Source organism: Lepisma saccharinum, chromosome 17 (assembly GCF_977018435.1).
Source record: "Lepisma saccharinum chromosome 17, izLepSacc3.1, whole genome shotgun sequence".
NCBI classification, from domain to species: domain Eukaryota; kingdom Metazoa; phylum Arthropoda; class Insecta; order Zygentoma; family Lepismatidae; genus Lepisma; species Lepisma saccharinum.
In genome coordinates, this window is record NC_139245.1 from 49,541,571 (window position 1) to 49,555,357 (window position 13,787).

At 36.3% G+C, this 13,787-nt stretch overlaps 1 protein-coding gene across 2 annotated transcripts in view; it reads right to left on the minus strand.

The window, feature by feature from the left end:
- Positions 1-13,787, minus strand: part of Rme-8 (receptor mediated endocytosis 8) — a 193,259-nt gene that overhangs the window by 128,426 nt on the left and 51,046 nt on the right. For both annotated transcript variants that reach the window (XM_083139435.1, XM_083139434.1), the window contains exons 10-11: positions 4,071-4,278; positions 1,644-1,799 (exon numbers count right to left, since the gene is read on the minus strand). In XM_083139435.1, the coding sequence (XP_082995561.1) occupies positions 1,644-1,799; positions 4,071-4,278 (364 nt within the window). The remainder of the gene's footprint in view (positions 1-1,643; positions 1,800-4,070; positions 4,279-13,787) is intronic.

Sequence of the window (13,787 nt, forward strand, 5' to 3'; positions counted from 1 at the left end):
TCGTCGAATCCTATCCAACAAACCTAAAATCGTCATCCTAGCTCAATTAGGAGCCGAGAAAATCAATGTCTTGGAAAAACGTCTTAAGATATTCGTCTCAAGAAAATGTTCTTGAGACAAACCGGAAGTCGACTTTCTTAAAGATTAAGATATTTGTCTTAAGACGTCTTCCAAGACCCATTAAGGCGAGCCTCACTCCGAGCCCCATTTTCGGTTGCAGAACTGTCTTTTTAGGTCTACTCTTGATGTTGGTGAACCCCCATCGTAAAAGGCTATGGCGAGAGCCCAGTAGGTTGGCAACCTTGAGCGTGCAACTTTCGCGTTTGCCTTACGATATTTTCCGTTAAGGCTGCAAAAAAAGTGCCACTTTCTGGCGCAGAACTGTCTTTTTACCGGGAGAGAGAGCAAATAAGCGTGTAATGATGGCAAGTTTCGTTCTTGAAAAGTAACTCCTATTTGTAGATTAGCCTCTAGAAACGGGAATTGACAAACCGGAAGTCGACTTTCTTAAAAATTAAGATATTTGTCTTAAGACGTTTTCCAAGATGCTGATAGTCAGTGTTGCCAACTCCTATTTGTAGGTTAGCTTCGCCTGTAAAAGATCACATGGTGAAATTTTCTTGGGGTGGGTTGGCAACCTTGAGCGCGCCACTTTCGCGTTTGCTTTACCGATATTTTCCGTTACGGCTGCAAAAAACGTGCCACTTTCTGGCGCAGAACTGTCTTTTTACCCCTACTAGTGTATTTACATTCTAAGAAAATTCAAACTCGTACACAAAAAGAGCTATTGAAGTAGTAACACCAAAAACTTATCCAAATTTCCATCACCACGTTCAAACTTAATGTCCATTTAGCCTACCTATGCAAGTTTCTTGTGAACACTTTAATACATATATTCGGTGAGGTGGTCAGTTGCAGAATGGTTCTTCTTTAATCCACAAGGCTGCATACTTTTCAGCATGCATATAATTAATGAATGGACCATTAATAGACACCAATGATTGATTGATTTGGTTTATTTTACTTCGCTTTTCTGCCACTTGGATGACTGCCGTCGTAGCGTGGTGTGCTGGACAAGAATGATTTTTCAGTTGTGTGTGTTACATAGTTAAGAAATGGTATACTACTGGGTGTCCCATGTAAAACCTGCCTGCCTGTTCTGCGTGGAAATGTGCTTGTGCCAGTTTTAAGTGGGACACCCAGTATATGAATTCAATTCCATTTTCTTTGAGGGGGATGATTGGATTGATTTGGTGTTTTAAATCCACTTTATGCACAGTAAGGCTAATCGGGACTGGACCTACCTTTTAAAGTGAAATCCGAACCACTATATGCCTCCACCATGTATCCAACCTGGGACCCCTTGATTACAAGGCGACGACGCTACCAATGCGCTATTGGGGAGGCCCTTTGAGGGTGATGAAAACATCCCTGGCAGGATACAAATAATTTTCTTTTGCCGTTGGATAAAATGTTTTGTGGGGGGGAACTCCCCGGCATCCACCCTGTCAATTCGCACACTGGTATGAGGACCACACAATGATAAAGGCAGATCTTCAAAGACATAAACAATTTAAAATTTTGCCCATCGTAATTCTAAAAATAATTTATTGTTCTGGTACACAACACATAAACGTTCTTACCTGAAATAGGCGAAATAATGACCTTCCTCTTTCAGCCACCATTTCCAGTAAAGTATCAAAATGTGTTCCGTCTGTTGTTTCACTATATGGAACACAAAGAGCAAAAGTAAGAAAATCTAGCATAGAGGAGACAACAAGCGCACCAGTGCCCCGGGTCTGTGTAAAAAGAAAAACAAGAAATCTGTCAGATAATCTGTAGAAGATAGGTACAGTACTAAAATTTACTTACAAATTTCATAATTTCTACCAAGCGCAGTAAAATATCCTACTCAATGTGTCAAGAGTCTTACTTTGCAAATCATTTTGATTGATTGATTTGGTGTTTTAAGTAAGGCTAATCAGGACTGGACCTACAGTTTAAAGTGGGATCCGAACCACTATGTGAATCCACCGGGTATCAAACCTGGGACACCTTGATTACCACTGCGCCATCGTGGAGGTCCTGCTTTATTATTAATTTCCTTCCATGTATCCGTCACACCTAGCCTTATTTCTTGAATAACAGCAGGCCAGTGTACACTTTCGATTATGAAAGGAATGAACATTTCCGTTAGTTTGCAATAATTAAATAATTTTATTACAAACCATTTAATTGCTCTAGAACCATGATGGCCCAGCTTGAAGGGTACCTGACTGGTATAGAAGGAGGGAGCAGATGGAGAATGGTGCTGATCCCATCATCTTTCCTATGGATGAAATTGAGAATGTGGAACACCACAGCACCTTATGTGTATTTACAGCAGAGTGCAATGACTCATTATTATTACTTTTACCTTTTCGCAAAACTTTTAAGACTTGTAGATCACATTTTGAAGTAGCAAAGTTATTTTCAAAAGTTTTACACCTACTGAGAGATACATTCACACATATTACAACTTCTTACAATGTGTACTGGCGAGAACTCTATCAACAGATAACAGATTTGATTTTATTGTTATTAACCAAGATATTTTTGTACAGCAAATGCACACAAGAATGTTCTATTTTTGTTACTTTTTGGTTCTCACTTTTATTTTTCCATCATATTTGAATATCTGGATTTCCATTTAGTATTTCTGAAGAGAAATCTTGAGAAATGAGTGTCAGATATAAGGAAATGTACTACGTGGATGAAATCTATGAATCTATCTGAAGATTTTTTCAATTTCATGAGGACTTTTACATTTCAATTAAGAGACGTTTCATTCAACCTTGTAATATTATAATAGAATAAAGTAATAATCAAGACTGTGACAACAAAAATTTAACTTCCTTTATAGGAAATTTATCCAATGTATAATGCACAAAAGTTAAGTCACTTTAAAGCACTAGATAACAAATGTTTAACAGTAAATAAAATATTTAAAAAAATCATTTTGCCAGCACAATTAACCCCTGAACTTTGAATTAAAAACTGATTTATCTGCATTCATTACACCTTAATCAAGGGGTCCTGGGTTCAATACCCAGTTTGACACACACTGGTTCAGAACTCAATTTAGAGAATAGGTACAGTCCCATTAACCTACAATCTCAATTAGCCTATATGTGCATAAAGTGGACTTAAAAACTCTCTGCTCCTTAATTATTAGTACGTGGGCGAATCAAAAAGTAAGTTACATCCGAGCCATTTCCTGTACTAAGAAATAAAATAATCACACTTGGTGGCAGCACTGACCAGAATGTATTCTCCATACCCAAAGCAGACATGATGCAGCTGCTTTAATATGAGAGTAGTCAGCATGTCAATATGGCGTGTCGTACTGAGGTGGCATCCAACATTGAGTTGCACTCAATCGTCCGATTTTTGTGGGCACGAAGGCATAATCAGAGTAACATCCATCGCCAAATTGTCGAGGTATATGGTAGGAATGCAATGTCACATCCCATGATTAGGAAATTGCCAGATGTTCGAAAGAACGAACGTGAACGACAAACAGTGTGTCGGGCAGCCTGCAAATGGAACACTATCGACAAAACTGAACATGTGAATGCAATCATCCTTGCCAACCACCATGTGAAAATTAGAAGAGATTGCAAGTGAACTGAACACATCATACAACAGTGTGTCCATGCTGATTCATGACCAGTTGGGTATATAGTAAAGTGTGCTCTCACTGGGTGCCACGATAGTTAACCGATGAGCACAAAAGTCAACTGAGTTGAAATTGGACGGAATTTTTACACACAAGAAATCAAAAAACTGGTCACACGATTGAAAAAGTGCTTTGAATACCTTGGTGACTATGTCGAAAAAAGTTAAATGTTCATGCATTTTCCTCCAATAATTATTTTCTTTCTAATGTGTCTTGTTTGTTTTATACAGGGAGGTGTAACTTACTTTTTGATTTGCCCTAGTATTATTATTGCTATTAATATAAGCCATGAAGATAGTGAGAGCTGTATAATACTAATTCTCCATAGAACATGGTGGACTAATTTACTTACCACATGACTTATCCACATCTCCAGTAAATTTTCTAGGAATTTTTTCGAAGATAGAAGGGAAGATTTATTCAACTGCTCCTGCCTCAGATCATAGTCATCATGCATTGGATGCATAAGAGCACATATCATATCAATAGCAGAATGGGTTACACCCTCATCATTCCTCTTTAAAGCTTTTACCACCTTTAGACCAACACTTTCTCGAAACCTATTCATGATAAAATAATTAGAAATTAATATTTCATTGACAAAACAAGTATAATTACTTCATATAGACAATAATCATTACAAAAACTAATTTTTAAGTGTGTACAGTCACGGCAATAGAAATGAGACACCTACATCCTGAAATACTCACTTCCCTGCAAGGTGCTGTGTGTGGGTGTCCCATTTTTATTGCATGTGACTGTACATTGCTAGTTAATACCTAGTCTGGCCATAAATACTGTTACGCACTATTTTGTGAATAAATTTAATATGGTTTCAGATTTTTAAATGTTCTTTTAGTATGTTACACTTACATATATTACACACAAATAGCACCAAACAGTTTTCAAAATGCCCACTTTTTGCAGTCACACAGGCCCGAAGTCTCTCTGGCCAGGCATCTATTGCAGCATGGATGGTCTTGATGGGAAAGTCCGGCCCTGCTGCTATCAAGCAGGGCTTTTAACTTTCAATTAGAGGGTGCCTCCTCTTGCATACAGTCCCCTCTACCTCTGGGCACAGTTTGTAGCCCACTTCAGTTACCATCACGTCATCCATGCCTTATGAGCTGGGGCAAAATATTTCTTGAACATCCAGGATTCATTGTGAAACATTGTTTGGTTCAACAGTGTCACGAGAGGGTGAAAGTGTTGCATGGCATTTTTGAGGACCATGTGAAAGACTAAGTACCAGAAAAATATTGGCCGTTATAGGTAAATAAAATTCAACTGATACTTTCCAATAGCAATATAAATACATCAGTACAGTGAAACCCCGATATTATGTTTCCCGCTTAATAACGTTCATCCAGTCAGGCCCCGGCTAAAGGCCATGTTAAATAATAGGACGTTCACCTCTATTTTACGTTCGCTCAAACTCCAGTTTCCCGCTTTATACGTTTTCCGAGCCGTGGCGATGTCTTAAAATTTGGAAGAAACCTGTTATTTCGACTACGCAACAAATGAGAAAAAGGTGAAGATAGATATACATATATGTCTGTCTGTCTGTCTGTGTCTGTCTGTGTCTGTGTGTGTGCGCGCGCGCGTGCGTGTGCATGCATGCGCATGGTGCAAAGTGCATGGGAAACTTTACCTTCACCTTTTTCTCATTTTCAGGCGGGAGCGTTTGCTTTCTCATGCCACCTATGGTATCATTCATTACTACTAGTGTTGGGAGATATATCGTCGAGATGATATATTGTGATATTGAAAAAATATTGTTTAGGTGATATCAACTAGACAATATATTGTCACGATATTTTGGCGATATATATTGTGTTGATGATACATCATCATGATATTTTAGCGACATGTATCATGTCGGCAATCTATATCGTGTTGGCAATATATTGTCACGATATTTTAGTGATATATATCGTGTCTGTGATATACTGTCACGATGTTTGGCAATATATACCGTGTCGGCAATATATCATCATATTTGGCAATATATCGTCATGATATTTTAGCGATATATATCATGTCAGCAATATATCGTCACGATATTTGGCAATATATATCATGCAGGCACCGGATCAAGAAAGTGTGGGGCGTTACCCCCACACCCCCTAGATGCCTTCATGGCGTGGTGCTAAGCACAGGGGAGTACTTTACATTTTTTTTATCGTGGAGACAATATGTCGCTGCTATCACAATACAGAAAAAATATAGTATCGTATCGTCTGTGACAATATTTTCATGACAATATATTGCGATATCAAATTTCCGATATCATCCATCCCAAATCACTAGTCTTGTAATTACTGAAAACTGCCAAGTATTTCTGCCTCGATTTTCTTGCTCGTGTGGAAGTGAGCATCCTTACACGAGACATCTTAACCAATTTAACATGAAGGCGAAGAGACTTCCTCTGGATCCTAAAATTACGAAATTGCTCTTCAACATGAATACGCACATTCAACGAACATAGCGTACTGCAAGTGAAAAATAAAAGATGCCCATCTTCCTCCACATGAGCTCATTACTTTGGCACTGTGCAGAGCTATGCAGTAATTGAATGATTGAGCCCCTTTATCATTCTTTAATGCCCCGCATCAGAAATCTTGCTCTTATGTCTGAAGCTTTGACATGACAACATGGGAGAGCTTCAAGCAGTGATCCTTCTCCCCTCCCCCTTCTTCCTTCTTTCTTCCTGCAACTTTGCCGAGAATGAAGGAAATGCACATGATGCTAAGAATAATACAACCACCGCTTTTCATCAGAACCATTCACGTGCTGAAAATAAATCATGCAATATTAAAAAAAGAAATGCATTATTTATGGGGAAACTATTGGTGGAAGGGGTGTTTGCCCTCCACAAGACTTCCTAATCCAATAATAAAAAAGGTCATAAGCCAGTATTTCTAAAAAAAAAAAAGAAGAAAAGTCAAAGGCAGGAAAAGATGGCAAAGGGAGGGCTGACTATTATGAGAAGTATACGTAACCCCATTCCCCCTTCCGAAAATCCTGCGTGCGTTACCGATAATTTATTGTGACGTCTAAAAATGAGCAAGTTTGACAAAGCTTATTTTATTCACTTCATGCTGTTGGGCTGATCGGGACTGGATACATATGCAGCTCAAAGTTGAATCTGAACCATTCTGCACATCTTGAGGACACTTTGAATTAGGGATGGGCCGATATGAAATTTTGGCCAATACCGATAAAGTAACGATATAAAATTTACCGATACCGATAACCGATATTCTACCGATCCGATATAAAATTAGAAATGGTCTTTGAAGAACCTGAAAGGTTCATTGACCTCCTTAATAAATGTGTTTTGAGGTGACTGCAGTGAAAAAAGAAATTGCATATTTAGACATTTATTTTTTTAGAAATTAAGAGCATGGAGATTATCCATAAAAATTACAACAAAATGGCAGAATTTTCCACTAAATTATCAGATATTTATCGATATATTGGATCGGTAAAATAATCGTTAATTTACCGATAAACCGATACACCGATATGCCTATATCGGCAGATACCGATAGAGTACCGATTAATCGGTCCCATCCCTACTTTGAATACAATATATATAAATGCTTCGCGGCTAATCACCCCCCTCCAATTACCCGGGACTTCTAAAAATAGCAACTAATTACCAATTTACAGAGTAAACTGAGATCTCACATCATCAGATGCATAAACTGAACCTAATATGCGGCAGTTAGAAACAGTCATCCACTGTTCCTATCTTCGAAAGTGGATCCCGTTAATCCATTATTGAATTTCACAGCACGTCTTGCTTTTGTCCTTAAGACATTCATTATCATACTTATTTCCCGTTGTTAAATAATTTTTGACACAATATACCTCCTAAAATGTCGATTATGTAGTACTTTCTTATTGACACTTGAGTTTCACCCCTCCCTTATGCTTTCCCACTTTTTACTTTTCCCAGATTTTACGTTTTTTATTTACAGGCAACTGAAAAAAGTAAAATTGAGGTTTGACTGTATCTGTATCGGATGAGCACTAACATACACTGCATATATACACCCTGTGTCTAAAAAGTTTGGTGAAAGGTATCAGAAAACAAACAAAACAAAGATACAAATAAATTATTTATATTGGCTTTCAATGTTCATAAAGCTTCTGGAAACTGTCAGCAAAAGCCTCTTTAGGAATCGATCAAAGAACCACTGACACGTTCTTGGATTGCCACCACGTTCATGTTCTTACTAATGCGCAATTACTCCACTATCAATCGTAATCAGTTGCCGATTTCATGCTAACAAGTGTCACACTTGCTCGATCATGCATGGGGTTTTGCTTGTCAACTGTCGACCTGAACGTGGCTCATCCTCAGTCATTCCCTTTCCATCGCAAAAGCGTCATAAACACATTTTCTGCCACGGCTGCTTCAACATTTTTTGCGTTTCCGTTGCCGTTTTCCCCAATTTGTAGCAGGACTTGATGTTCACTCATTGCTCCATTGCACTGTTACACTACCTCTCACACTGACTACGTTCGACTGCCTATAGTGCGTTTATCCTGATGTCCACGTGTACTCCAAGCTAGGTGGCACTTCTCGACATGTCTCTGGATGTGCATGTGCACGCACCTGGCTCATGTTGCTGTTGATACTATAACAACTTTGTCAGTATATTTTAAACTCAGTATTGGCACAATAGGTAACTATGGTGCTATGTTGAAAAGGAAATTTAAATTTACATATACTGATAACTTTATAATTATTATATTGATAAAAATGAAAAGAAAAAAAAACTAGAAACAACAAAAATTACAATAGCATCAAATTATGCAATTATTTGAAAGAACATTTATATGAAGAAAACACTTCTTTACTGTCTCCTTGCTAGGCAGAGCAAGTCCTCCTCTAAATATTTGGGCATGCGTCAGTTCTACATCTGAGCACACTCAACATGTCAGATTCCTCAATCAGGTCCACAAGATGGCTTCCTTCAATTTTCAAAACTTCACATTTGGCTTGTTCACATTCATAATGCAGAAAATATTACACTCACTTAGTCTTATTTCTCATAACATTTCATTTTAGATAATGCAATATTCATTTACTAGCTAGTTAATGCTGATGCCAGCAGATAATAATTTCCTGCTCACAATTATTAAACTAGGCACTTTACACCAGTTCCAAATCTTTTCTTTTTCGTTATACAGATTATTCCATTATAAAAGCATTTCCAAGCTTCTGTTATCAACAAAATGTCTCTATATAGTTTAAACAAACTATTAAAGATTAACTTATCAAGTATAATCTCTCAAAATATCCAGATTTTTAATGATATCAAACCTTCACCAATAGTCACATTTTTACTTATGTACCATCCATCTTGAGATCCCTTCCAAGTCACAGACAACTAGTCTTAGAGCAACTAGTTCAAACCAGATTTTTTAGTATGAGTTATCTTCAATTGTTTTTTGTTTTATATTTTTGTCCATAACTGCTTAACACCTTGAATGTTTGTGTTGTAAATGTACATATTTGCTCTGTTACAGCTATTTTACTATGTATATCACAATATACTTATCTAATGATTACAATTACCATTTTATGAATGTTGATATAAAATACCAAGTATGACATCATATAAGACATTGAACAATTTTAAAGAGTTGACCTTTGTATATAAACCTTGATGTCAATGCAAATGTACATAATTTCAATAAATTTAATTATAAATTTGAATGTAACTTATCTTGCTTGCCTGAAATAACACATATGATTGAAGATATTTGTTTTTTCATATTGTCAGTGAAAAATAACTGTTATGAATATGAATTCAGAATATTGCACAATTTGATAATTTTGTCATGATATACAAATTGGCTTTTTTAAACATCATATTTAATGAAATTAGTTTAAATAGTAATTTCAGACACTTAATTGCATTATATGAATAAAATTTTGAGCAATCATATGACTAAATTATTATAGATATAGCACAAATGTGGAACTTTGGACTTAGCCTAATCATTTTCAAATGTAGTTATGACAATGTATTATTTTTATTGTCATACTGGCGCTCAACAAGGGACGAACCCACAACAGATCTGAGCCCTACTGAGACATTTAACACATAATAATTAATATAATGCCTCTATATTTACAATCTGTTTACATGTTCAGCATTATAATCAATTGAGTGTGACTGAATATTTGTTTTCCAACAATACAACAAGAACTTGTTCATCATGAACCAATACAGTGCAACTACTCATAATGAACATTTAGTACATAATAATATTGAAAAACAAGAAACATCAAGTTCGACATACCAACAATTATTATCCAGTAAAGTAACCATTTTTACATATACAATGTACCTACATAACATTATTATTTATTATCAAACAATGAAGCACCATTCAGAACTTCATTCTCAACCTGGGAGCATAATTTCTATATTAATTTTTATTTAGCCAAAAAATATATTAATAATAATTTTTTACATGTAGAGTAAGTTACCTCTGATCTAAATTTCCCTAAATTTCCCATTAGGAATTGATCCATTCATCTAGCAACATCAGCTAACAAGACAAAAATGTAAGTCCCTGCATCGAATAGCAAACATCCTCAGATTTACGGAGTGCTGAATATAAGATTTTTTACATCACAAATGAATTCATGCAAGAAATGTATAAATTATGATGTGCGCACTAAAATTATAAATCATAAATAATTGTTGTTCCTGAACTCGCAGCGTCACGGCTCGAACTTACTATTCAGCCCTTTGTGAACACATTTTGGAGCCATAATGCATTCTAGCATTTTTAAAGGAAACAACTACTTGACTGAAGCTTGGATCAACACGTGAATCTCTTTGCTCTTTGTCAAGTTCATTCCTATTTGAGCCTACGATTCAACTCTTGGAATCTTTGTGCTCTAGTAAATATTTGTCAAGCCAAAGCTAAATCTTAGCATTCAAAATTATTATGCACATGCCATCACATTATATTATACATTTTTTGCATTCCAAAATACAAATAACAAAGAATATTTGTTATATCAAATTTTTCCACCGTTCAACACAACTAAGGATCAAGAAATATGAATGAGGACCGATATTGGATCATGAAGATCAACTTAAAGCAAACTCTACAGAAGAATACTTCACACCTGAACTAATGTTTCGGACTCAAGAAAAGAAGCACGAAAAGTGACAAAATTTTGACATTAACAGCCGACAATAGAAAAATTATGCATAAAGTACAGTGACTCACAGTACCACCTTTAACCAACATCCTAAGAGAAGAACTCAACCAACCAACCCTCATGGGTATGGTTGTGAAATGAAGCAGTATCTTTTGTCCTTCAAACCAACAAAATAAACAACAAGTTAGCATAAGCAATTTCATAATGCCAAAATTAATATACGAAGAATGAAAAAATAAAGAACTGAGGTCTTATATACCACCCTTGACACTCAGTCAATAAGAAACTCCCAACCAACCAACCCTTTTGGGTTACTACACTCTGTGGATGGTAAGTATAGATTAAATTATCCTGCAACAATATTTCAGGATGTATAGCAAATCAATCTTTGTTAAAATTAAAAAGCTTGAAAGTCAGATGGGTATACAATCATAATAAGTTGTCAGCTTACATGTTGTCAAATGTTAACACGTGTGCCCAAATTACCGCACCTTTATTGCTAACAGGTATACCAACAGAAGAATTAGGCTGCTGAACACAGTAAATAAATATGCATGAACCCCTTTATTAATATTATACTACTCCACCTAGACAACAGGTTACCATCGGCTGTGAGTGTTCTAACTACTCCCCTACCATCACCGTGCAATCTGAGGTAAAGGATATTAAATTCCAAATAATTATATTGAACATTTTTAGGCTTGAAGCTCCGAGACTTTTTTGTGTTGGGATGAAACCTGTCTTTGGTTTCTTCAACATCCCCTTCTAACACTTTGAAGTCACCATGTTTATCCTTCACATGATATCGGAAGCATGTGAACCTATCCTTAGGCCACAATGTTATACTTGATGTTCACACAGAACAAAGTAAAGTGTAATTCTTTTCTTTAAACAAAGAATCTTTGATAATATTTTTCAACTTTAGGGTTTGCATATGTGATTTATTTATTTCAGCATTGAAACAGAACTATATTCATGACTCAACATGTCAAGCTATGTAACCACTGACCTTACTCCATCGACAATACCCAAACTAAACATATACTGATACTATCATAGTGAAAATATTCAAGATAACTCTTCGTATCAGATGTTACATGTACACAATAAAGTTATTTTGCTAAACTGTATGTTTCAAATTCACATACTAATAAAACTATGTATGTTTCATAACATACTTTTTCCAAACATGTGCAACCACATAAGAATGTTACAACACATAGTTCATATTACTGTACTACTGAACTTAATCACGAATGATAAGCACTATAAGTATGTAACAATCTTTACCCATCAAGTAATTTTCAGTCACATATCTGATAAAATATAGTAAGACATGTCTGCATGCTGCAACAATGCCTTTGAAAAGATACATTACAGGTAAGTAATCAAATGATTAAAATGTAAGTCTAAGATATTATAAATTTGAAGTTAACTTTAACTTCATGACATCATCGTGACATCTTCTGCGTACATGTGTACGATGCATGATCAAGCATGCTATCACAGTCAAAATACAATTATGAGAGGAGAAAGCATGGAATGCTTCAAGATGAAGTTTTCTCCTCCATAATTTCAAACATCTCTGCCTGAATGTTCTTTTACGAACATGTTTAGGATGAGTTGTTACTTTTCTCCTTGCACCTGGGCAATTGGTGAAAACAGTCTTACTAATTTCTTTCAATTTAAATTTGGTGTCTTTCCTAATTGTATCCTTCAACTGGACATTTGAAACACTTTGGGGAAACACCCCTTCACCTTGGTCTAGAATACCGTGAAACTTCTTGTCCAAAATCATTTGTGAAAGTTTCTTCTCTACTTGGTTTACAGGTATGTTAATGCATTTTGAAACATAATCCACCTGAACACAAGAATAAGGTTCGATAACTTGACAAAGGTTTTGTTCCAACACTGTGTCATAAAGGCTGTCTAAATGTGCTCGAACAATTGGATCATTTTCCAGTTCTTCTTTAGACTTAACCACAGCCTCCTGAAAGTCTACCAGAGATCTCTTAAGACTTGCTTGAGCAACACACTTCATAGCTTCAATTGCACTTCCGGCATACTTCAGAGCCAGTTTCCCGCTTATGATCTGCTGCACATCTTCTGGTGTGTTCAACATTATTTTAGACAGCAGCATGTACTTCAATGCAGTCAAAGCCTTTGAGCTTTCCACACTATCATAGCCTTCAAATGTTTCATAGAAGTAAGAGTATGCTGTTTTGAAGTCTATCTCATCAGCAGCATGAAGAATGCCTGACTGCATATCAAGCGATGCTTGTAGTTTTGGAGGGCAATATATTGAATTAGCTGTAGTCCGAGCTGAGGTAAGTGCTTTTGGAAGATTACTCAAGGCATGGTAAGTTTTACTTTCTAGAAGTTGAACCTCTAGCAATAACTTTTTGTCATCAAACTTATTCAGTTCTCTTAATAAGGTCGATCCTAAGTGAAGAGCTTCAGTAAACACTCCAGTATCAAAATACAAAGCTATTAGGCAGGCTTCCAAATACTGCCGGAGGATAGTCTTTTTATTTTGTTTTGCACACTCAATGCATTCCTTGCACAACTGAACTTTACTGCCAATGGTGGCTTCCAGATCCAAGAACATGTCAACCAGAGCACGAACCAATTTTGCTGCCTTCGCCTTACTAATGGTGCAGAGGAAGAGTCTCGTCTGCTTAATAAGTTCAGCCAGTTCTTTTGCTTTGCCATCTTTCTTGTAAGTCTCTCCTAGTTTCAAGATACTTTGTTCTTTGACACAAATTGCATCTTCTTCACTTTCATCTCCCTGTTCTTGCAGAAGCCTGGACATATCATCTATTTCCTCTAACTTATCTGAGGTTGACATTGACTGGGCTGTTTCCACAC